Below are 26958 nucleotides of genomic sequence, written 5' to 3'. Positions count from 1 at the left end.
TCCTCGCCCTGTAGAAGTGCTGGCAATGCAGGTCTAGCACTCAGAAGGGCAGTATGTGCCGTACAATTTTGTACTGTAAAGACGTACAGTAAAATAATAAAAAGTTAACCACTAAAAGCCTGTAACACCATGTAATAAAAAAATGTATTACTGTGGACAAAATGTAGTGCACTGGATCTTACTCATTAAGCTGCGATAGAGCCGACTGCATCGAGATCAGCACATTAAATATATTCTATATCATAGCATTTTATTTAATAAAGTTAGCGGACTGACAATTTGAGGGTGTCTCACCCAGGTTCCTTGAGGAAGATCAAGTGAAGCGTAATCCTTTTCATTTCCAATAATTGAAAGAGAATAAACCACAAAATCTAATTAAACCAATGCATGCTAGCACTGTTACAATCACCCCAGGAAAAGTATGAAACATATCAGTTCAATACAAACTGAAACAGCAGAGAAAAACATAAATAAATACATTATATTGTCACTAGAGATGTGCAAACGTGATGCTCACATTTTCAAAGTTTGTGAAATTAGACAACATTTTTTTATTAGCTGAAGATCGAACTTTTAAAAAAGTTTGCAAGCAAAAAGTCTCAATACCCTGAAAATGGAGGCGGGGAAGAGAAGAATAGTCCTATTTCGATTACAAACTGTATTCTATAACTCCCAAAAGAATCCTCTACATAACATGTGGTGAAATACATGTGAATTCAATGGGTACTCTCATATATATGTAGCCCTCTTTCCCTGTGGCCTAAGGGACTACGCGTGCCGCGGTTACCTGAGTGGCAAACAGGAGGCCTGATCCTCCGCCACCGGGAACCTGGGATGTACACGTTCGGTAGCACACAGCACCTCCACCTGAGAGCAGAAGGATAGTCTCTAACAGGAACCCACCAATAACAGATAAAAATACACAGACACAGTATAGCTAACTTATCTTTACTGGCATATAACAGATAACGTTGATAATAACCAGACCATACCAGGTCACACCCACACCATATTACGCCTCACCGTAACACCCCCTAGTGGAACCCCCAAAGTACTGGAGTGCCTGGGCACTCAACCCGTTAGTGTCCACAGACCAGTCCCTCCCAAAAGAGTGTGTGTGTGGGATATCACTACCCACAGTGTGTTGGGCCGATGATGCACATGTTTGTAATACCTCCCTGGTCTCAGTCCAGACCAGGTCAACCGAGCAGCTGAGTCCATGGATCCGCAAAGTGGTCCAATGCCAAGATCGGACGAATCCTCTCCCACTCTGATCCGCAGGCGGTTGCTTCTGGAGGGGTGTCCCGCTGGAGTGTGCCTCAATAAAATATTCTTTGGTGATATATGCCTGGATCTGGTCCCAGACCGAAGGCTATGCTTCACAGCGTGGCGTAGTCACTGTGTCCCTGACACTATACAATTCTAAGGAAGCGTCCCTGCCTATGGGCCTACCCTATACAGCTGCAGGTACCTGCAGATACAGCTGTGAGTCGGGGACTAACTGTGGCATACTTGGGAAAGTTGGCCTAGTCCCAGGGCTACCGGCACCTGGGACCCTACCTCTCTCCTCTGCGTCCTGCTCCCTACTGGCATGGTCCCCTGAGCGGGCCAGATGTATCTTTCTCTCAGCAAAGAGACCCCTGTAGCCCTATTGGCTGTATCCCAGCATGTGATGCGCATTCCCAATGCATTATGGGGCATGTAGTTGTAATGGCCGCTGTTCCTATTGTCCTTCCTGCGCAAGAGCCTCCTCTGAGATGGCCATCACGACCTCAGGACTCCTATGCGCATGAGCGAGTATTTCTGCACATGCGCGGCACTTAAAGATGGCTGTGCCCTACCGGCGTCCCGCCTCGGAGCTCCCGGCAAACCGGTCACATCACCGGCAGCACCTGCAGACAGCTGCAACCTCCCTGCACGCCGCAACCCCCACCAGAGAAATCCCTGCAGCCATCCCCCTCGCGCAGCCTGGAGGTAAGAGGGGGACGTGGCTACATCCTCCCCCTGGTGAAGAAACCAACGCACCCACTTGGGAACGACATAAATCACACACAACAGTTATATAGTGGAAAATATTATAATATAAAAATTAACACATTTATCATTCTAAATTATGCTGTACATTTCCACAAACATAGTTATAACTGAGGCTAGTTTGCCCTTAACTTGGTGCTGAGACACATAATGGGGTGCCCCTAGTGAATCATATGCCACTCTAGTGGGAGGGCGTCTTACTTGCTGACTCTGGTGAGTCTCTGTCTCGGTAGCTTCGTCGTTGGAGAGGCTATCGTGGGCTTGAGGCCTCGGCTCTCTCATAAGGGATGAACTTGGGTGAACAAAGTCTCTACTTGGCACAAAGTTTGGGCTTAGTGGGTCAAGTGGATGGCTTGTTAAAGCTACTGGTGATGGTATTTGAGGCTAAGGCCCATTACCCGGTGCTCCTTTGGGAGGTGCCCACCAGTCTCCATTGAGGTTGGTGGAAGTTCCTTCCAAAGGATCTTGGGTTGTCTCTGTTACCGAAGCTGGAGTCTCTGTAGACTCTTCTGACTCAGAGTTCTCTTCACTGGCCATTACTATTGTCTCTGGTTCAGGGTCACTTTCTCCCACATGCGGAATGGGTAGCAAGTGGTTTCTGTGCCAAACCTTTACACAACTATCCGCGTCTCATATACGGTAGACAGGGAGGCCTGGCATTTGGGACTCTACTTCAAAAACCCTGATGATCCCTAAATTTGTAGGAGAACAGCGTCTCCAGGACGAAGTTTCCGATATCGGTCATACCGTTGCTTGTTGCCGGCGTTTAGATGGGCTGAGGCCTTCACCACTAGTGCAGGCAATCCTGAAGTAATTTCACGTATTGATAGTGAGCTGTATTGGGTACCACATCGGTAGATACCCTGAGACGGATGTCTACAGGCAGTCGTGCCTCTCACCCGAACATCATTAAGTATGGTGTGTACCTCGTAGATTCATGTCTGGTGCAGTTGTATGCGTGCACCAGTTCTTCAATGTGCTTGCACCATTCAGCCTTTTTAGAGCCCTTTAGGGTGCCTAGCATGTCTATTAATGTTCGGTTGAACCTCTCCGGCAGAGCGTCTCCCTCTGGATGATATGGAGTGGTCGGACTGCATCCGATTCGGCAGACCGTAGTGTATGAAATACTTCCCCCACAGTACTTTGGCGACTGTGAGAGCCTTCTGGTCCTTTGTCGGAAATGCTTGAGAGTAGCGAGTGTAGTGGTCTGTCACTACCAGGACATTGCGGATACCTCGAGTCGGGCTCGATGCACAAGAAGTCCATGCAGACGAGGTCCATGGGACCAGAGCCTTTCAGATGGCCCATTTGGGCTGCATGGGTGGGCAGTCTTCCTCTAGATACATCTCAAACACTTACGGCAATGCTGTTCTACGGACTCTCGCATCTTGGGCCAGAAGAAGCGGTCCTCACTAACCCGAAGGTCTGATCAACTCCCAGGTGATGGTAAAACATGGGCAGAACCAGCTGTCGTCTGTCAGGATGATTGTGGTAGGGGACGATCCGGTAGAGTAGGCCACGCTCTATTTGGAATTTGCCCCATTCTCTCATGATGATTGCGACAGTGTCGCTGGGGGCACGTTTCACCAAGGATGCATTGTTCTTGTGTATGGCCTCGCATATAGCGTTAGCCACTGGATCACGTATCTGAGCCTGGACTATATCCTTCCATTCTAGAATGGTGTCCTGGGTGATGGCATGGCTGTCGGGATGGCATTAGGCAGCGGGAAGCGCCCTGGGTCGACATCCCAAGGAATCGGCTACTCGCAGCTCGGAGAACGCGACTTTATCTTTTACGACGGCCGCAGTGGAGCACATTGCCCGCATCCAAGGTCCAGTGATTTCTTCCCAGGTGCCGTTGTCCTGCGTCGTACTAAGTTCAGGTCTCCTGGAGAGAGCATCGGCTCCTATGTTTAGTTTAGTACTTGGCCCAGAGCTCACTCTCATCATCCTCTAGACCATAGGCCTTGTTTAGGAAGTCCACCAGCATCTGGGCAGTTACATCCGCATTCTCTTCCCGGTGCATGCTCACCATCGTAGAAGCAGGAGGCCATAGGCACTCCATGATCCACTGCCGTTTCACTGCCTCAGGCCGTGGGAGTTTCTGGCCTGGTCGCAGATGGTAATCATGGACGTGAGGGCGGGGACTCCTCCGACTGCGACTACATGGTGGGGAGACTTGTTGAGTTCCAAGGCCCAGTCGCGGACCTGCTGCTTGAAAGGGGAGAACATGGTATATTTTGTTCTTTAATTTGAATTACTGAATCGGGCACCCCAGGTCTGAATCTCTGCAGCGCCTCCAAATTTAGCCCTCTTTCCCCGTGGCCTGAGGTTACCTGAGTGGCAAACAGGAGGCCCGATCCTCCACCACTGGGAGCCTGGGGTGTACACGTTCGCTAGCACACAGCGCCTCCACCTGAGAGAGATCCTACCGCAGTACGATAGCCTCTAACAGGAATCCACCAATAGCAGCTAAGAATACCCACACAATGTACAGATAACTTATCTTTACTGGCATATAACGGATAACATTAATAATAACAAGACCATACCAGGCCGCACCCACACCGTATTAAGCCCCACCGTAACACGCCACTAGTGGAAGCCCCAAAGTACTGGAGTGCCTGGGCACTCAACCCGTCCACAGACCAGTCCTTCCCCAAAGAGCATGTGTGGGGCTGTTGGTGCACATGTATGTAATACATGTCTCAGTCCAGACGAGGTGAACCGAGCAGCTGAGTTTGTGGATCCGCAACGTGGTCCCACGCCGTGATTGGATGAATCCTCTCCCACTCTGATCCTCAGTCGGTTGCCTCTAGACGGGTGTCCCGCTGGAGTGTGCCCCAATAAAATAGTCTTTGTTGATATATGCCTGGATCTGGTCACAGACCGCAGGCTATGCTTCACAGCGTGGCGTAGTCACTGTGTCCCTGATACTATACAATACTAAGGAAACGTCCCTGCCTATGGGCCTTCCCTATACAGCTGCAGGTACCTACTGTGAGTCGGGGACTAACTGGGGCCTATAGGAGAAAGCTGGCCTAGTCCCAGGGCTACAGGCACCTGGGACCCTACCTCTCTCCGCTACGTCCTGCTCCCGACTGGCGTGGTCCCCCGAGCGGGCCAAATGTATCTTTCTCTCATCAAGAGAACCCTTTAGCCCTATTGGTGGTATCCCAGCATGTGAGGTGCATCCCCAAAGCATTATGGGGCATGTAGTCCACGCGGAGCCCTATGTTTGTAATGGCGCTGCTCCTCTTGTCTTTCCTGTTCATGCGCCTCCTCTAAGATGGCCGCCGTGACCTCTGGACTCCTATGTACATGTGTGAGTACTTCTGCGCATGCACGGCACTTAAAGATGGCGGCGCCCTGCCGGCGTCCCGCCTCAGAGCAACTCAGGTGGCACCCGCACACAGCCGTAACCTCCATGCACGCCGCAACCCCACCGGAGCCATCACTGAAGCCGTCCCCCACGCGCAGCCTGGAGGTAAGAGGGGGGGGAACATGGCTACATATATTCAGCAAATAAAAATATCAATTGTAAGCACATTAACACGCCTCAGACAGGTTTGCAACCCTGCCTTTTACCATCATCTCCCAGCATACAATGCTCCCATTGCAGCCAGGGATTCTGGGAAAGGACATGCAAATTAGCACACATAAAAATTGTTGAATTTCACTTTGAAATTAGGTTACATTTTTGGGGAAAGTTAGAGTGGAACATAGGAGAAGTGAATTTGGCAACATTGGCACATCTCTAATTGTGACAAGAGATGCAGTTGTAGTCCATGTTCTTGGTTGCATCTTCCTATGGGACAGGCATTTAAATCCCCTTGAAAAAAATAGCAAGTGTCACCGGTAATTCACAGGTGAGTATCTTGGGAACCAGGTGGTCCCAGAGATGTACATAGCTTGGTTTAGCTCCACAAGCCCCCTTCCCTTTCCCCCCCCCCCCCCCCCCCCGATTCCCATTCTGGAAAAAATAGGGGTTGGTTAAGTTCAATCAGTGAACAAAGATAATCCATGTTTTTAGCCCAGATTACAGACCTTTCAGGTATGATCATTTTGTGGGTCTTATCCGTATGGCCAATTGTTTGCTACAGAGACTCAAATGTGCCAAGAAAATGCTTTGCAGTCTATTGTTACAGTGAGAACATGTCTATTTTCCCCAACGGTACAAAAGACAAGTGTACTGTACCTGCAGAAGCTTCCATCTGATGTTGAGGTCATCCAACTGGCGACCTGTTTTTGCAGATGGATGAATGTCAAGAGCAAATAGCTGACTCACCACATCATTCACAGTCTTCACTTTCAAGCTGATGGGTGTAATTTCCTCCCCAAATGCCTGTCAAAAAAAAAAAAAAAGGATCATATTTAAGATCTCACACTGAAGTAGAGAGAAATGTTTGTCCCTTTTTAACCATTGTAATTTCATCGCTTTCATTGCTTCAATGCAAACCATGCAGTTAGCAACCAGATTCAGCTACAGAAGAGCGCAAAAGAATAACAAAGCTGCCTGAATGGTTGCAGTCTGTGTACTCTCTTCATTCGTTATCATTCACTCAATTCTACAGGCTAAATTTTGGCTGCAGTATATTCCGGAAAAAAGGAAGCAAACTAAAAAAAAGTGATACTTTTGAATTCTTGAGAATATAATCACAAATCAGCACTACAGGTTGCAGTGAATATATTTTTTCTTTTAGTTATAGATTTGAAGCAGGGGGACTCCGGAGCCTAACTGCATTTATTTCAGTTCTGGGGACCCCCTGTTTCCCCAGATACTTCCGTAGGGGGTGCCGGTATCTCTGCGGGGCTTGTTGGGTCTAACATAATAGCGGCTTTAAATGTCCCGCATCTTGCTGGTCAATAGGAAGCCTTGACATCATGCCTTGCAGCTACCTATTGACCCGCGTGACGTGGGACATTTAAAGGAGATACTGGCACTCCTACAGAGGTAAGTATCTCAGGAGGCAGGGGTCCCTGGAGCTGGAATTAACCAAGTTCAGCTCCAGTGACCCCCTGCATCAATCCTACACCTAAAATAAACAAACACAAAATGCAACCTGGAGTGCTGCTTTAAGTGTAAGAGTTGTTATTCATGGTTTACCGCAAGTCACATACATGGCCATTAATGAGGCATTCCCACATAGTGGGGGGGAAACAAATATAATAGCCAGGCAAGTTAATAATGTATTTGTTTTCCTTAGAAAGATTCAACAACCCCTAGAGTGGAAAGTTTCGTTATTTGTAATGCTTGGAAAATAAATAAGTTTTTCATTTTTCCGGGTCCACTGAAATTCATGCTCATCACATACTCTATGCCCATCTTCTCTATCTGTTTGGCTAATGATCCGAACAAGATTTCCTTAAAGAGGAAAAAAGAGAAACAATTTAGGATGTCAATTCATCTGTAGATTCTAGGATAAACAAAAATTGTTATAATGGAAGAGATTAAACAAAGGTCATATAAATCCCTCCAAAGAACTACATGACCATTAAATAACATTTTTTTTTTAAGTGTTACTTAGATGCTTATACTTTGTCTGTCAGATTTTTGCTTAAGGTGCTTCCATTTAACTTAATAAATATGCCACCGCAATTAGTTCACTTTGATCTTAGAATGGACTGACCATTTAACAATCTATAATGGCTACTACAAAAATGGTTATTTGAATGGCCATGTCCAAAACCTTCTTAAATATATAGTCTAAACATGATGTTCAGGAGAAGTCGTTTTGTGGAATCTGTAGAAGACAGGTCTGTAGCCTATTAAGTAAATTCTGTATTTAATAATATGATTAATAAATTGGGCACGAAAATATATTTCACTCACTTTTATTATACTTAGCAGTCACAAAATCCTTAGAAATATCGTTGAATGTTGCCTTGGCTATATAGGAAGTGCCCGTTAGCTATCATTTACATACTATAAACATTAGCGCCTTCACTAGCTATGGGGTCTTCAAAGTCTCATAAATTGGCCTTTTCACATAAGAATTAATATCTAAGGTTTTGTAAACCAACAGAGTGACCCAACCGCTCAATCCAATACTTGAAAATGTAATGAAACCTATATATGTAACTTCAGGGTGCAACATAGGAGAAATACAATCTCTATATACAAATGTGGGCATATTTGTATATCTAAGATTTTGACAATACGCAAAAAGTTTTCTGAGTAGTGCATCATCCTCCCCTATCAAACAACCAAAGACGTAAAGGCTCCCACCAATACAGTGAACATGCATTGCTCTCCAATGGTGGCAGCTTCAGCACATAGAAATGCCTGGCAGGAATTGAGGTTGTGCATCAACCATGGAAAGCTAGACACTAAGTAAAAGTAACATTACAGTTTGTAATTGTACAGTTCACATTCAGCAATGATCAGTGACTCATTTATGGGTCATTCACTTGCAGCACTTTTTTTTTTGCATTTTAATTGAACATGTGATGAAATGTAGGAAGATGATAAATTATCGAAGAGTGAGAAATAGATGGAGGCATTTCAGCCTAATTAACTGGTCTCACAAATTATAATTGAGACCTATAATTACTTAGCCAGCATCTGTTTTAACATTATATCGCATATGACATGATATCCATGGCCACTACTGCAAGTACAGTATAGGATGTAATCTGTGAGGTGTTGAGAATGCACAGGTCCTAAAGATGGCATACATCTTGATATGAACAGATTTATACATGGTAAAACCTCCTCTTTATTACACACTAGCTGAGAGACCCGGCGTTGCCCGGGATGTAATGTTCCCACTCCCCTCTCTCTCCTCTCTCCTCCCCCCTCTCTCTGTTTGTTCCCCATTCACATCAATGCAGTCCCCCCCTCCCTCCTTTACAGCTTCATGCAGTGTGTGTGCGTCAGTCAGTGTGTGCGCGCGCGTCAGTGAGTCTGACGCAGAAAGAAAAACACACACAGACTGACTGACGCACACACAGTCAGTGTGTGTGTGTGTGTGTGTGTGTGTGCCTCAGTCAGTATGTGCGTGCGTGTGTGCGGCAGTCAGTGTTTGTGTGCGCGTCAGTCAGTGTGTGCGTGCGTCAGTCAGTCAGTGTGTGTGTGTGTGTGTGTGTGCGTGCGTCAGTCACTGTGTGTGTGTGTGTGTGTGTGTGTGCGCGCGTCAGTCTGTGTGTGTCAGTCGGTGTGTGTGTGTCAGTCGGTGTGTGTGTGTCAGTCGGTGTGTGTGTGTCAGAGCCTGGGAGGGAGGTGAGTGGAACGCCGGGGAGGTGACGTGAGTGGAGCACCGGGGAGGGGAGCACCGGGGAGGGGAGTGGAGTCAGCGCCGGGGAGGTGGTTAGCGGCGGGGAGGTGAGTGAGCGGTGGGGAGGGGAGTGAGCGGCGGGGAGGTGAGTGAGCGCCGGGGAGGGGAGGTGAGTCAGCGCCGGGGAGGTGAGTCAGCGCCGGGGAGGGAGGTGAGTGGAGCGCCGGGGACGTGATGTGAGTGGAGCGCCGGGGAGGGGAGCACCGGGGAGGGGAGCCAGGGGAGGGGAGCCAGGGGAGGGGAGGTGAGTCAGGGGAGGGGAGTCAGCGCCGGGGAGGTGAATGAGCGGCGGGGAGGGAGGTGAGTGTGATGGGGGGGTAGGAGGTGTGTGTGTGTATACCCGGCGTTGGCCGGAGGCAGGGAGGGGGGGCATGAAAGGCAGGGGGAGTGAGCGCCGGGAGGGGAGGTGAGTCAGCGCCGGGGAGGGAGGTGAGTGTGATGGGGGGGAGGAGAGGTGTGTGTATACCCGGCGTTGCCCGGAGGCAGGGTGGGGGGCGTCAAAGGCAGGGGGGCGTCAAAGGCAGGGGGGGAGTCAAAGGCAGGGGGGGGAGTCAAAGGCAGGGGGGGCGTCAAAGGCAGGGGGGGGGCGTCAAAGGCAGGGGGGGGCATCAAAGGCAGGGGGGGGCGTCAAAGGCATGGATTCCTCCCCCTGCATTTCCTCACCTGGCAGCATGCCACGCTCCTCGGGCTGCCACTGGTTCTCTCCCCCCTCGTGGCCTCCGCCGACTCCCGATGGCACAAAGGAGGTATTAACTTCCTGCCGCCCTCCTCCTGCTCCTCGGGGATGTTGAGCCGTAGAGAGCGTGCTCTGGGAGGTAGGGGGGAAGTGGGAGGGGGGGTAGGTGGGGGGGAGAAGTGGGGGGGGTGGGGAAGTGGGGGAGCGACACACACGCGACACCTACCTGTACTTCCGGGCGCCGCCATCTTCTCACTCGGCGCCGGGAGGAAGGGGGTCCTTCCGGGCGCCGCCATCTTAGGCGCCGCGAGGCAGCCTGCCTGTTCCAGTTGGAGCGGCGGCGGAGAGGGAGAGAGGTGAGTTGGTGCGCCGAGGGGGAGAGGTGAGTTGGAGAGAGACCCGGCGTTGCCCGTGAGTTACATTTCCCGCTCCCTTCTCTCTCCCTCTTTCTCCGTTCTCCCCAGAGGGGAGGGACGAACAGTGGAAAGGAGGGGGGGGGACGGACAGTGGACAGGAGGGGGGGGATGGACAGTGGACAGGAGGGGGGGGACGGACAGTGGACAGGAGGAGGGGGGACGGGGACAGTGGATAGGAGGGGGGACGGGGACAGTGGACAGGAGGGGGGACGGGGACAGTGGACAGGAGGGGGGACGGGGACAGTGGACAGGAGGGGGGACGGGGACAGTGGACAGGAGGGGGGACGGGGACAGTGGAAAGGAGGGGGGACAGTGGACAGGAGGGGGGATGGGGACAGTGGACAGAAGGGGGGGGGCAGTGGACAGGAGGGGGGGCAGTGGACAGGAGTGGGGGGCAGTGGACAGGAGTGGGGGGGCAGTGGATAGGAGTGGGGGGGCAGTGGATAGGAGGGGGGGGGCAGTGGACAGGAGGGGGGGGCAGTGGACAGGAGTGGGGGGGGCACAAGACAGGAGTGGGGGGGCAGTGGACAGGAGTGGGGGAGGGCAGTGGACAGGAGGGGGGGGCAGTGGACAGGAGGGGGGGCAGTGGACAAGAGGGGGGGTCAGTGGGCAGGAGGGGGGGCAGTGGACAGGAGGGGGAGCAGTGGACAGGAGGGGGGGCAGTGGACAGGAGGGGGGGGCAGTGGACAGTGTCGCACACACTCAGTCACACACACACACGTGTCCCAGTCCCGTGATGCGCCCTTTCTCAGTTCCGTTTGGCGCTGGAGGTGGGGGAGCGACACACACGCGACACCTACCTGTACTTCCGGGCGCCGCCATCTTCTGACTCGGCACCGCGAGGGAGGAAGGGGGTCCTTCCGGCCGCCGCCATCTTAGGCGCCGCGTGGCAGCCTGCCTGTTCCCCCGCCAGGGAGGGGGAGAGGTGAGTTGGAGCGCCGCCGGGGAGGGGGAGAGGTGAGTTGGAGCGGGGAGGGAGTGAGGTGAGTTGGAGCGCCGCTGGGGAGGTGGAGAGGTGAGTTGGAGCGCCGCTGGGGAGGGGGAGAGGTGAGTTGGAGCGCCGCCGGGGAGAGGTGAGTTGGAGCGCCGCTGGGGAGGGGGAGAGGTGAGTTGGAGCAGGGATGGGGAGAGGTGAGTTGGAGCGGGGAGGGGGAGAGGTGAGTTGGAGCGCCGCTGGGGAGGGGGAGAGGTGAGTTGGAGCGGGGAGGGGGAGAGGTGAGTTGGAGCGCCGCTGGGGAGGGGGAGAGGTGAGTTGGAGCGGGGAGGGGGAGAGGTGAGTTGGAGCGGGGAGGGGGGAGGTGAGTTGGAGCGCCGCTGGGGAGGGGGAGAGGTGAGTTGGAGCGGGGAGGGGGAGAGGTGAGTTGGAGCGCCGCTGGGGAGGGGGAGAGGTGAGTTGGAACGGGGAGGGGGAGAGGTGAGTTGGAGCGGGGAGGGAGAGAGGTGAGTTGGAGCGCCGCTGGGGAGGGGGAGAGGTGAGTTGGAGCGGGGAGTGGGAGAGGTGAGTTGGAGCGCCGCTGGAGAGGGGGAGAGGTGAGTTGGAGCGGGGAGGGGGAGAGGTGAGTTGGAGCGGGGAGGGGGAGAGGTGAGTTGGAGCGCCGCTGGGGAGGGGGAGAGGTGAGTTGGAGCAGGGAGGGGCAGAGGTGAGTTGGAGCGCCACTGGGGAGGGGGAGAGGTGAGTTGGAGCGGGGAGGGAGAGAGGTGAGTTGGAGCGCCGGTGGGGAGGGGGAGAGGTGAGTTGGAGCGCCGCCGGGGAGGGGGAGAGGTGTGTGTGTGTGTGTGTGTGTGGCGCCGAGCCTAGGGGAAGAGAGTGGCAGTTGGGTGACGTCACACCCACCAATCTGATTGGCCAGAGGCTGAGGACCAATCAGATTCACCGCAGCTAGTACCAACCATCCGATTTTATATATTAAGATGTAGATCTGGTGTAATAGGTTTGGCTATTTTGTGACATACTGTGCCAACGGTAACCAATACGATTGCGCTGTACTGGATATGTTATGCTACTGTATCTGTGGGACTAAGGCCTTGATTATACCAGCTCCGACAACGCGCTCTCCCTCGTGACGTCACAGGACGATGCGCACGCCCGAAACTTGCACTGCTGGCAGGAGGCATCGGGTGCGAGGCGGAGGCATGGCCATGACGTCACGTGAGCGGTTCGCCCTCATTGCCTGAACTGCTCACGTGACGCGGATGTGACGCGGCCGTCGCTCAGGAAAATCAATTTCTGAGATCTGCTCAAAATGTGCGCGCCTGGATGAATCGTTCGCGTGTGAACCCAGTGGAAAACATGCATTTGTTTTGGCTGCGAGCGGCATTGTGCGCACAGCCGCCGCTGGTATAAGCATGGTTTAATGGTGTAAGGCGGAGTCCATGGTCAGCGCTTATCCGCTGACCCGCGCTGAGGCGCGCTGACGCTTGTCAGTGAGTCCCTGCAGCCGCAATGAGAGCGGCTTTAGCAGGGGCTCGCGCACTCTGGCGGAAGCGTAACAGGCAATACTTTTTTAGTTTGAGCGCTCACGGGAGCGCAGGGCCGGTCACGTGAGCGGTTCGCCCAATGTGGGTGAACCAGCTCCGTGACGTCACTGGTCCGCCCCCTGACACGCCTCCGGACGGCGCGCGAACTAAGGCCAGGGAAAGCACCCACTTTCCCTCTGCCTCAGCGCGCCTCCACACGGATAAAGTCACTATGGACTCAGCCTAATGTGCTACATCTGTGTGTATTAGTTTAGTGCTCTGTTATGCCAAAAATGCACAGAGTCCTATGACCCTGATGTTCACATGTCAATGGTACTGTATTTGTGACATTTAGAAAAAATCCTTTTTAAAAGGAAAAATGTTGCTCCCATTTTTTATTTCATACCCATGCTGAATTTAGCAAAATTGTAAAATGTACCTGAGATTAGCAAACTAAAACATGAAGCGTTTTCACATCTCTACTCCAGCCACAATGTGACAAGAATCTTCGTTCTAGTCTTGCTATTTCGTACCATTAATATAGTTTAGGTCCTCAAACTACAATGCTTTGTATATCATTTTATATATTGATGAATGCATGTCTCTTCAAGATCAATTACTGTTTAGATCAAGATGTGGTCTATTCACAAAAATGTAACCCGTCTACAATCACAAAGAACTAGGCTCGCTAACAATAAAAAGAATAAGGAAAATGATCATGGTTGTTGCAGGGAGGAAGAATGACGAATGGAATGAATGAAGAATGGAATGAATGTGTGCAGTGCTTACAGATGTTTTCTCAATGTGATCTTTCAAAGAGTCGATTAACAAGTCCCCAACTGGTTTCCAGCCACTGCGCACTTTCTCTGCCTCTATCAAGTCTGCATCAAGTTCATCCATAGCACTTTGCAGATCCTTTAGTTTCTCCAAGGCTTTGTCCACTTGCTTCTGCCAACTGCTAGCCTGTCTATTCAGGCTCTCCCACTTCTCTTTCACCTCTATAGATTGCTTGCGCATGGCTCTTGCAACTTTCTGTGCTTTTTCTTCTGGGGTTAAATCTGTAGAAAACATGAAAAAGAAATTACAGTGAAAAATCAAATCTTTCAAAACATTGTGCAGAACAATAACATAATAAGACAGCATATCGTGTTCCAGTATTTAAACCACCTACAGATCATCTTCTGAAACAAAACATTGAGTTTTCCACTACTAATAGCTGGAATTCAATTACCTGATCCATAACCCATTTCAAAGGGTGGCAAAAAAAAGTGTATCCTAGGCAGCTTTTTCAGACAATCAGATTGGTAAGAGCGCTTGTGAGGCACTCGCTACCCACAATGAAATCAAATCATGTTAGCATTTCTCAATTTTTCACCCATAATACAAGTCAAAAACAAGGCACAAGAGAAATATAACAGGTTTGGTTAAAAGAATTCTGCAGTCTGCGTTTAACCGTTCTAGATGCGAGTACGGACCTAACATATACAAAATGTACTCTAAATGAGATACATCTACTGTAAAAAGCCAATTTATCATTAGGAACCACTGCATGAAACATTCAGATACAAAGTCCGTGACTTACTATAAGTTTTAGGTTTGTTTTTTTTTACAAGGAAAAAATAAGGTTTTCCGGCTATGTTTTCCCAGTGTGAAAGCTGAAAAAACTAATGGGTTATTTCAGATTCCTTACAGAGACTTTCACTGCAGTAATTGAGTTGTGCCATATTGTAGGGCAGCGTTCACAAGAAAACTTTGCAGAAGGCAATTTATGATTGAAAAATCTTTTCATCATACTGTACATACTGCTAAGCCGCGATAGCATCCTAACCGGTTTGCCGCCGGTAGGAGAAGGCTAGTTCAAATACTTATTCTAATTCTGTGACCCAGATGCTTATGTTTATTAATAGTGGTGTCCTGTTAGGACACAGTCAGAAATCTTGAAATGAATTGCTCTCTTGCAATGACATTGATTATATTGCTGCCACATCAACAGCTGCTAACAAACAAAGCATAGGCCTATTTTCACACAGCCATCTGCTTACCAGAGGAAAAAATATGAGCCAACCTTTCTCTAGAAAAGACAGAGCGTATAAGAAGCTAAACAACAACTGCTCCATCTTACAGCACCAATGCATGAGTTAAGATTGAGATTTGATCAAACAATGACTGGTGACAGTAAATCCCTGTCAAATTCTTATTATGTGCAATATGTTCCCACAGTTAGTAAGGGATTAGGGGTCACTCAATGATGTTACTCACATATTTCCAACTCCTGAAAGCATACAGTATGTCCCAATCTGTGGCATTATCTATATATGTGTGTGTATATATTATATATATACTGTACACACATATATATATATACATATATACATATATATATAGATATATACACAGCTCAACCCCAATACAACGCTGTGCTTGGGGTCCAAAGAATCATATCGCATTATAAGCGGATCGCATTAGAAATAATGTACATATGCATTGTACAATAAAGTATTTAAGATACCAATAATCGAGTTGTAAATTATTCATAAATGTACGAAAATTGGGAGCCACGCTTGCATCGCGTTATAAGCGGATTCCCGTTGTAACGGATCGCATTATAACGGGTTGAGCTGTATATATAAATATCTATATATCTATATATCTATATATATATATTAAAATAAAATAAAAAAATAAAAAAGCGCACGGCCCATAGCGTAAAAACGTTTCACTCGGTGATTCACCGTTCACCATCTACCGCACGGATGTCATCACCAAGGGGCAGCTGGTGGGGGCATATTTTATATATATTGAAGAGATGGGGGGATATTTTATATGTATTGGGGAGGGGGGGGATATTTTATATGTAGTGGGGAGGTGGGGGGATATTTTATATGTAGTGGGGAGGTGTGGGTATATTTAATATATATGGGGGTGGTAGGGGTATATTTTAGATGTACTGGGGTGGTGGGGGTATATTTAATATATATGGGGTGGTAGGGGTATATTTAATATATATGGGGGTGGTAGGGGTATATTTTATATGTATGATGGTGGTAGGGGTATATTTTATATGTATGGGGGTGGTAGGGGCATATTTTATATGTATGGGGGTGGTAGGGGTATATTTTATATGTATGATGGTGGTAGGGGTATATTTTATATGTATGGGGGTGGTAGGGGCATATTTTATATGTATGGGGGTGGTAGGGGTATATTTTATATGTTTTGGGGGGAGTGTCGCAACTTTTACCACTGTGTCCAGTATTTTTGGACAAGCCATCTGGCAACCCTTCCTATGACATAAAATGTTAGTCCAAATAAAAAAGGTATCACCTAATACTGAAGTACACACACCTATATATATATATTGTTTTTTTTTTTTTCCCAGGAAAAAATACATTGAGAGTTTCCTCTCGTTTTCAAGTATGCCCTTGGCACAGAGTTATGATGACAATACACGGTTACATTAAATGAACAGAGGCAATACATTATATTTGAGGACATTTCATGGACAGTAAGAGACATAAGATTATGGGCGTATGCAACAGTCATAGACAAGATTAAAATATGGGACAGCTGAAGTCTTGAAAGAATTTAGCCTGGTGGCGGCTCTGACAGTCTCTGGTAGGTTGTACCAGACATGCGGTGCACGTAACAGAAGTATAAGCAACTGGATTTCTTGTTGAACCTTGGGATCATGAACAGTTTTTTTCAGTCAGATTTTAGGTTATAAGTGCTGCGTGTGGTAGGGGTGAGGAGCTTGTTAAGATAGCTGGGTGGCTTGCCCAGAAAGTATTTGAAGGCAGGAAAAATGTACTTTGCGTCTGGATTAAAATGATAGTCAATCTAGTTCTTGGGGGCATTTTACATTAATGAGTGTTGTAGTCACATTGTAGGACAAAGTGTATATTGAGTTATAGAGGGTGTTTAGTTTGCGAAGGTGAGTTTGGGGTGCTGTACCATACAGTATACCATGTCCCCATAGACTATAATTGTCATAAGCATCTGTTGTGCAATGCGCTTTCTGACCTGCGGGTTTAGGATTTGCTTATATAAAGTACACCTAGTTTGGCATATGTTTTGGATTTCAGAGTATCAATATGCAGCCCAAATGTTAAAAGGGATTAAAACCATATGGCCAGATATTTAAAACTAGTGACAGGGGCTGGAGTGGTAGCTTTAGAAATGTTGCTTTAGTTCCAAATACCATCGTTACAGTTTTGTCAGTATTTAAAAACAGGTTGTTTTGGGAAGTCCAGTTTTAAAGTCTTGAAAAATCCGATAGTACGTGTCCATGGTCAGAGGCGCTAGGGCTGTGTGCATATAAGATTGTGTCATCCGCATACTGTACATGTGCATTGAAGTTCCCTTACAAGCTATAGATCATTAATAAAGACTAAAAAGAGTAGGGGCTTCTGAACAAAGCCTTGCAGGACCACGCAGGTGACATCCAAGGGGTTGGAGTTAGAGCCTGCAATGGACACATATTGGTATCTACCCGATAGGTAGGAGTGAAACCTGTTTAAAGTGTGTTCCCCTATTCCAGAGCACTGAAGCTTGTGTAACAAGATTTCATGCTGTTGATTATGTTAAGCCTTTGCAAAATCTAGGAATATTTAATCAGTAAGTTGTCCAAGTTCCATTCCAGACTGGATATCATTGCAAATTTTTAAGAGAGTAGTTACCACATTTTTCCATGACTTTGGATAGTAGTGGGAGAAGAGAGATTGGTGTACTGTAGTTGGAGACATTGGTTTTTGTCCCCACTTTTGAAGATTGGAACAACTCTAGCAGGTCATTCAGGTCTTTGGGGTATGGCCTGTAGACAAAAGAGTTGATTAGGGAGGCAAGCGCAATGGCTGGGGCACTGAGTCGTAAGAACTATGATTGCAGTAGATTAGGTCCATATTGGCTGTTTAGTTTTAATATGAGGAGTAGTTGTGTAATCTTGTCTTCAGCTACTGGGACAAATTGAAAATTGTTAGCCAGTTGGAAGAGGGTGGGGCTACAGGAGTTCTCCAAAGTTGAGCATCATGATTGTAGTTTGGGTTGCGCTTTGCTAGAAGTAGCACACCCCACAAAGTGTTCATTGAATATGTTTCCAATGTCAGTGGGATTTGTCAGAGAAGTATCATCCTTTTTGATATTAGATGGTTGTTGATGGCTAGAAATCTGGAAAATATTGATGATGACCTTCCAGAATTTCCTGGATTTAATGTATTTTGATGAAGATGGTCAGAGTAATATTGTGGGCTTTTACTAGACATAATCATGATTGCCTTGTGCATGTATTGCGTAGGCATTGTAGTTATTAGGTAGTGCCAGTTACTTTGCATCTTTCCCACAAGGCGTCCCTAAAATGGTAAAGTGCAATAAGGTTGGCTGTAACCCATGGAAGGTGGGCTCCCCGTTATATTACTCTGCGTAGTGGGGCATGGGTATCAGAGTTTTAAGAATTCTGTTTGGAAATAAATCAAGGGCAGAATCGGGGTCAGGCTGATTCTGTACCAGGGGCAGTTGGTAAGATCAGCCAGAATCTTTTGTTGGTTAAAGTTTCTAAAAGTTCTAGTGAGTAGAACTTTAGGGCTTGAATTTCCTTCCACAGTACACTATTGCATGGTCACTGAAAGTGTCAAGCAGGATACCAGAGGATTAAATTCTTTTAGGTATGAGTATAGAATCCACTCTAGCAAGGAATGGTTGCAAGAATTTAGGTTTGTGCATGTGGGTTGTGAAATTAGTTGGGTAAAATTTAGTGACTTTAATTGTGTCTGGATTTTGTTGTTTTTATTGAGGTTGAAATCACCAAGATTTTTGACTGCTCACTCTCCACATTCAGAGAGGAAATTGTGCCATGAAAGTGTTGTGATATCTGCCAGGTATTGTAGTGGGGCGGTAGATGCCAGCAGTAAGAAATGGCTTAGAGAAGGTGAGGCAAATTTTATGAAATAGTATTTCAAAAGAAGGTGGGCTTGGGGGGGCACTTTAGCAGCATAAATTGTAAGGAGTCTTCAATATAAAATAACATCCCATCTCGTCTCTTTGACCTTTTTTCCTAGAAATTGAGTATTCCTGAATAGAGATAGTTGCAACATGGGTTTTAGGAGTTAATGTTTCGGTGAGAATTGTGGCTTTAGGTTTATGCAAAAGGCACAATGCCCTTAGTTCATCTAGTTTGGACAGCAGACTTCGGATATTCATATGGGCGACAGAGAGCCCTTATTCGAATTAGAAAGGGGCATTATCAGGGGTCTGGGACAGAGGTGAAAAGAGAGGGCCTGGGTTGCGTTCAATATCCCCTGCTAAAGAGAGTAACAGTATAAATAGAAATGTGAGTAATTGTTTGCAGTTGTGTAAGGTTGTGATGTTTGCTATTAGAATCAGCGGTGGTTGGGACACTGGTTTTCAGAGTTCTCCACCTACCTTCAGTAGATAATGCAAGGTGGTATAGTAGTAAAGGGTGTATGATGATATTTGGTGTGGGCTAAGAGGAAGGAGTTTGTAGTGGAGAGAGAAAGTAACATTCCCATGAGGCCACAGTAAAGAACAGAGTTGAGGTAAGTAGCAGGTTAATTACCAGAAAGCTAGGTAACCTTGCATGAAACTGTGGTGTGTACAGTTGCCGTGTACAGTGAGCAGACAGCAGACGTCTGCCTTTTGCCTGCTGCTGAAAGCATGCCATATTTGGCAGTTTAGGGTGTGTTAAGGGATTTCAGAGGAATTTGGGGAATGGGAGACAAAAGTTTTGTTGAGTGTGTGCAGACCGTTTCCAGCCTACATTTGGGTACTGGACGCGCTGACGAGACTGTCACGTGAGACGTTAACACGATCCAGAGACTGTTGAGATGATAGTTCGGAAGCTCTGAATTTTGTAACAATATTTTAAAGATCGTTCACACTGCTAGTGTATATTTTATCATTTTATTTGAATGGTAAAAAAAATTCAGACAGTCTGCACTATTTCATCTCTGTTCGTTTGAGATTGCCTGACAGACGGACCACTGCTGTAGATAGTGTCACAGATTGGGATATATGCTTTAAAGAGTTGGGAATATGCGAGTAGGACCATTGAGTGACCCTGTAATCCCTTACATACTGTGGGAACACTGTATTGCACTATTGTGTGTTTATTTTCTTTTATTCTCTGTTATTATCTGCGTTCCACTGGCTTGGGAGAAGAATCGGCACTTTGGAAGAACTGGAGAAACAGTTCTTCACCGCGATATGAGCCACATGTCATTTTTATGAACTTTGATGTATGCACTTTTCTATATTTGTTCTTAAACACTTGTTATAGTGATTCGTTTTTAATTTACCATATTGAATTGATTGTTTATATTACTGTTTGGGAGCGCCAATTAAGAACATCTTTGTGTGTTTGCTTAAAATGTCAAATGTCTGAAATGTATGAAAGGTGCTAAATTTTGAATGTAGACCGGTGGGTCTACTACAGTATGCACTTGCTCATCACACCTTAAGCCAGGGGTGGGGAACGTCAGGCCCGAGGGCCGTATAAGGCCCTCAAAATCATTTGGTCTGGCCCTGCTAAGGCAACTGCTATAACCGGGGTCGCGCTCATTTTTAAAAAAATGGCCGCCGCGCACCCGATCAGGAGGAGGTAGTGTGAGGCGCCGGCAGCCCTACACGATCCCCAGCAGCCACCATACTAGCCCCAGCGATCCCCCAGCAGCCACCGTACTTCCCCCGCACTCCCCCCGCAGCATTCCCCGCACTTCCCCCATGCTTCTCCAGCAGTTCCCCTCGCACTTACCCCAGCATCCGCCCTACACGATCCCCCCAGCAGCAGCAGCAACTACCAGAGGTAGGAGGGCGGGGTTCTGTGTGCCTACATGCCTGCTGTGTGCCTGCCGTGTGCCTGCCTGTCTGTGTCTGTATGGCCCGCGAACGATGTTATAAATATCCAATTGGCGCTTGGCAGAAAAAAGGTTCCCCACCCCTGTCTTAAGCTAAAGAAACTATAATTCCTCCACTCTTCCTTCCTGCTGTCAGGGATCTCGCTCTTACTTCCTCCCTGCTAAGTGTTTTAACACATCTAATTTAATGCCAACCTACCTTAAAACTCACCTCTTAAATGAAGCATCCCAATAGCCTAGACCAGGAGTGGTCACTCCAGTCCTCAAGGGCCACCAACAGGTCAGGTTTTCAGGATATCCTTGCTTCAGCACAGGTGGTGCATTCGAAGACTGAGCCACCTGTGCTGAAACAGGGACATCCTGAAAACCTGACCTGTTGGTGGTCTTTGAGGACTGGAGTTGCCTGCACCTGGCCTAGATTCATGGCTACTGTCCCACACCCAGTCATTCATACCAACGGTTGTGGCCAAGCACTGCCATCTACAGCACTTACTTCATCATCTGTAAGTCTCCAAACATACCACTTAGATTGTAAGTTCTCCGGGGCAGGAATTTCCTTTCTGATCTGATTTTGCTGCGCTTATTGTATTACAATTCCCTGTACTGTATTGTCTTTTCTAAAGCACTGAGTACACTGTGGGCACTATATAAATAAAGATAGACATACATTTTATACGTAGCAGGCGTTGTTGCACATTAGCCCTGCCCCTTTTCCATTACTACAGCTAATTTGTTTTCAATGGCGACTGCTCCCGCTGAAACGCGGACCAATAACAGGTGCAATATCCTACCTCTGGTAGTATCCCACACAATGTGATAGATATACATATACATATATAGAAATAGAAGGTGTAGCTGGCACTCCAAATAGCACTTAAAGTGTAGGTGCCTGTCTTATAAAAATAATATAAGAAATATTACAGTTTTTCTAAAAGGTAAATAAAGCTAGCACTCAGTCCAAGTACCCCCCTTGAGAAAGATACCTCTACCGGATCTAAACGTCGGATTGGGCATCTATACTGTATGCTGCATATACCTTTTGGAATCTTGGAGCGAGTGCTGTCTTTATTGACCTTTTGCAAAAAAAATTTATATATATATATATATATATATATATATATATATATATATATATATATATATATATATATATATTACAGTGTTCGACAAACCTATATATTTGCACGCCCCAGGCGAGTGGATTTAACATTGTGGCAAGCTCCTATAAGCCCAAGCAGCACACGTGTGGTACTAGGTGGCGAGTAGATTTTTTTGTTCGGCGAGTAGATTTTTTGGTGATTTGTCGACCACTGTGTGTGTGTGTATATATATATATATATATATATATATATATATATATAGGAGGGGAGGGATATTCAAACATACACACATCATTATATATACAATGGGTAATTTACTATACACACTAATACTAATATATATTCCCCCCCCCCCCCCCCCCAAGGATTGTAATCCATTTCGCTTTGTCTTATTCATCGAAAGGACAGTTCGCAAAATAACAAGAAAATAACAAGTAGTTTGGGATGCTATGAAAAGCCTGTAGATACAGTATTCAGCGTGGCTTTACACTCTGGCCTTAAGGAAATGTTATCTGTAGGTAATAGCCCCTAGTGGATATTTCCTAAATGGAGATTTACAACCAAGAGGCAATACAGAAAGATAATTTGTTTCTGACTGAAAAAAGGAGACATGGTGGTTTGTGAACTGAAATAAGGGATTACTTGGGCTGTCGAGGACTGAACAGAGTCTAGAATCCATTAAACATAGCTTAATTTCCTCATCTCAGCTCACCGACTTCCACTTTGCCGGTCGCTACTAACAAATGTAATGTAATAAAAACCAAAATATTTTTGCAGAATATACAGTTCGTGTAGAAGAGCTTGATTAAAATAATAAAAACCAGTAGGGAGGATTTTCATGATGACGCACCAACACACAAAAAAAGCATGGTATCACATAAAGAAATAGGCTATCAGTGTATGAGTTCAGTCAGCAACTTTCTTATAAATACAGATTTGTACAGTACCTAACCATTTTCCTATCTGCTTAAAAACCACAGACCCTATTTGATCCTTGGCTTTCTTTCATAGTTCAGACAGTCGTATGGTCTCCCAAGCATGTTTCAGTTCCCTTAGGCCTCGGGCATGGTGCCTCGGGCCGCGCTGAGCCGTGCTCCTGCTCTGCCTCGTCTGCTCAATCTGGTGCTTTTTTGTGTCCTGGCAGGCGAGGCAGTGAGCGCGCTTTTGGGGCGGTTCAGAGGCGTGACGGAGGCGTGGCTAGTCCCTCGCTCCCATTGGATGTTTGCGGTCACGTGACCGCTCCTCCGCTCCCCTCAGCGCGAAAAGTTAAAACTGCCTGTCTCCTGAAAATTTCTGAGCCTCCGCATGCATGCGGAAGCGACCCCTAAAGCCGCGCTGATTGCAGATGCAGGGGGTAAGTGCATTTGCTCAGTGCGGCTCAGCACGGCTTAGCGGGGTCTGCTTTACCATGTCCCAGGCCTTACTGTATTAGCCCCTACCACCTCTCTTGGGAGGCTATTCCTAAATCCACCTCTCTTTCTGCAAAGAACTTCGCCCTCACATTTCCCCTGAGCCTCCCACCCTCCAGCGTCAGAGCATGGTCTCTTGTTTTAGCACTTTGCTTTCTCTGAAATGTACTTTGTTAAAACCCTCCATGTATTTGAAAAAGTGTATATCATATCCACTCGAGTGTAGGAGATTTGATGACCAGTCAAGTGGCAAAAATGATTTCGTATGCTTCTCCACTATATATATTATATTAACAGCAAGATGTACATTGTGTTCCACAGGATATTACCCGGGGCGTCAAACAAAAACAAAAACGTACTTTCGCTTTTTGCTTTATTTTTCCATTTAATAACGAAGAACGGGTTACTAAATAATATAGTTATGTTTCAAAGGATTTATCATACCGAAAAATGTTCCTTTGTGTAAAAATGAAAAATATACACAACTACAAGGATAGATCCTGGTATACGGATGGACAAAACTCCATCCTGATCTATACTCCATGCCACAATGAGCAGGCACTTCACCTTTTAGTTTCAACATTGCCTTTATTCCCTCTATATCGTAATCTCTCATGAGCAGGGCCCTCATTACCTCCTGCATCTGTTTGCACCGGTTTGTATGTCATTCTGTTTATGTAATTGATGTCACTCTATTAACCCTCCCCCCCCCCCCCCCCATTGTACTGCGCTGTGGAATATGTTGGTGCTTTACAAACAAACAGTAATATTAATAATAAGGATAGGTTGGGGTTCCAGTATCATCATGTTTAAGCCTTCCGCAGTTCTAAAAAGGTTGAAATCCACCAATGAGCATGAACAACAAAATGCAAAGAAAGATAAATAATTGTGGACCAAGTGGGACTGCACCTCTATGGAGACTAGAGGTACATTCACTTTATTACAGTATATCATTTCAGAACGATTACGCTACATGCCAAGCAAAATCAATAGCAAGAATACTAACAAGAACACAATATGTAGCACAAATGAATTGTATTGTAGCAGCCATATGCACTGATATATATTTTTGTAACCCTTCTGCTGTCAACGGGCATTGCTTTGCAGGCTGTTGCTGGCCCATGTGGCAGGGAAAGTAGTTAAACTAGTGGCCTTCACTCTCTCTTTAGCTCGATTTTCTGTATCTTTGCACCATTTGAGTTAATGAGCCCAGAGCAGCAGGGTCCAAGAAATGAATTGAGATGGCCACCTGGGTTTGCCTTGGAAACTACTGAATGCCTAATCAGAAAGACATCGATAACGCCTTCACCTTTTGAAAAGTCTGAAAATGGAAACAGGAGTTGCGCATAAAGAACACGGCTGCATCGTGATGAGAGGATTGAGGGGAATATGAGTGGCACTTTTGACTTCTTTGGTTCTTATCATATTTACGGCCATATTCCATGAATGGTGCCAAGCCTTCAGCTATTTTATGACCCATTCAGAGACTTGGAAAATATATGCCTTAGGGTTTTGTTTCGACAACTTTAATCTTTTCTCTTTCAAGGCTGTACTGTAGATCTTAGAAGTCACTATTGTTTTCCTTATCCTTTCTTTGTAAACAAATGATCATTATCTCATTAGCCCACCAGATTCAAGTTTAGAATGCAACGTATCTGTTGAAAATTCATTTTTCAGGGTCACAAACAAGTTTGATTTTTACTTTAAGAACGCCAATCTTTTTCAGGCAACCATTACACTATTCATTGATACGTTGTTTTATTTGTTTGTTTTGTGCTCCACATACTGTACTGCACTTTAAAGTGAATATATGACCCTTTCTTTACCTGCAGCAAAGCATCATGAAATGTTCAGCTACCCTTGTCAAGATCTTTATAATTTCCCAAGTCTGCCGAGGCATTTAAGGGCACTGAGAAATTCCGAACCAACCTTTCTTTGCTCATTGGGCTAACAATGCATGGCTGTTCATGAACGAGGTCAAAGCATTCCATCAAATGGCTATAGCTTAAATTTGATCATGTATCTGCATGGTGTGATTTATTCTAAACTATTCGCTGGTTCACAGTCTATTAAAGGTTGAAATCCACCAATGAGCATGAACAACAAAATGCAAAGAAAGATAAATAATTGTGGACCAAGTGGGACTGCACCTCTATGGAGACTAGAGGTACATTCACTTTATTACAGTATATCATTTCAGAACGATTACGCTACATGCCAAGCAAAATCAATAGCAAGAATACTAACAAGAACACAATATGTAGCACAAATGAATTGTATTGTAGCAGCCATATGCACTGATATATATTTTTGTAACCCTTCTGCTGTCAACGGGCATTGCTTTGCAGGCTGTTGCTGGCCCATGTGGCAGGGAAAGTAGTTAAACTAGTGGCCTTCACTCTCTCTTTAGCTCGATTTTCTGTATCTTTGCACCATTTGAGTTAATGAGCCCAGAGCAGCAGGGTCCAAGAAATGAATTGAGATGGCCACCTGGGTTTGCCTTGGAAACTACTGAATGCCTAATCAGAAAGACATCGATAACGCCTTCACCTTTTGAAAAGTCTGAAAATGGAAACAGGAGTTGCGCATAAAGAACACGGCTGCATCGTGATGAGAGGATTGAGGGGAATATGAGTGGCACTTTTGACTTCTTTGGTTCTTATCATATTTACGGCCATATTCCATGAATGGTGCCAAGCCTTCAGCTATTTTATGACCCATTCAGAGACTTGGAAAATATATGCCTTAGGGTTTTGTTTCGACAACTTTAATCTTTTCTCTTTCAAGGCTGTACTGTAGATCTTAGAAGTCACTATTGTTTTCCTTATCCTTTCTTTGTAAACAAATGATCATTATCTCATTAGCCCACCAGATTCAAGTTTAGAATGCAACGTATCTGTTGAAAATCCATTTTTCAGGGTCACAAACAAGTTTGATTTTTACTTTAAGAACGCCAATCTTTTTCAGGCAACCATTACACTATTCATTGATACGTTGTTTTATTTGTTTGTTTTGTGCTCCACATACTGTACTGCACTTTAAAGTGAATATATGACCCTTTCTTTACCTGCAGCAAAGCATCATGAAATGTTCAGCTACCCTTGTCAAGATCTTTATAATTTCCCAAGTCTGCCGAGGCATTTAAGGGCACTGAGAAATTCCGAACCAACCTTTCTTTGCTCATTGGGCTAACAATGCATGGCTGTTCATGAACGAGGTCAAAGCATTCCATCAAATGGCTATAGCTTAAATTTGATCATGTATCTGCATGGTGTGATTTATTCTAAACTATTCGCTGGTTCACAGTCTATTAACTTTTCCTCACCTTCCTCTGGTATAAGAAGCTTACTTTCCATATGCTGTAGGAACTTTGTTGTGTGGCATGACATATTTCTGCAATTAGACAGATGACAGCTGATAACTAGGCTGTTACTGATATTGAACACAGATTGGGTCAATTGCTCCTGTTACCTTGCGAAAAAATTGCAAAGCGTAATTACAATATGCTGTAACCCAGTGTTTGCTCAACCAGGTCATGGTTCTGATTACTTTTTCAGAGCCTAGCTCCCTCTTGGGGATTTGCTGATAGACTAATGTTTTTACTGGGATGAAGGGCAATGTTTAATATACTGTGTGGTCCTGTTTTTGGTGCATGCACTGCACTTCACTGTATCTTCCCCTTACAGTATCTATTCCCATGCATGGAGGTCTCGTTCTCCTTCTA

The 26958-nt window shown here is 46.2% G+C and overlaps 1 protein-coding gene across 10 annotated transcripts in view; it reads right to left on the bottom strand.

The window, feature by feature from the left end:
• Positions 1-26958, bottom strand: part of UTRN (utrophin) — a 678467-nt gene that overhangs the window by 148885 nt on the left and 502624 nt on the right. For all 10 annotated transcript variants that reach the window (XM_075596593.1, XM_075596597.1, XM_075596594.1 and 7 more), the window contains 2 exons: positions 13650-13918; positions 6233-6379 (listed from right to left, as the gene is read on the bottom strand). In XM_075596593.1, coding sequence (XP_075452708.1) covers positions 6233-6379; positions 13650-13918 — 416 coding nt within the window. The remainder of the gene's footprint in view (positions 1-6232; positions 6380-13649; positions 13919-26958) is intronic.

This window comes from Ascaphus truei, chromosome 4 (genome assembly GCF_040206685.1).
Source record: "Ascaphus truei isolate aAscTru1 chromosome 4, aAscTru1.hap1, whole genome shotgun sequence".
NCBI lineage: Eukaryota > Metazoa > Chordata > Amphibia > Anura > Ascaphidae > Ascaphus > Ascaphus truei.
Note: the sequence above shows the minus strand (reverse complement) of the source record. Positions and strands in the feature narration are given on the sequence as shown.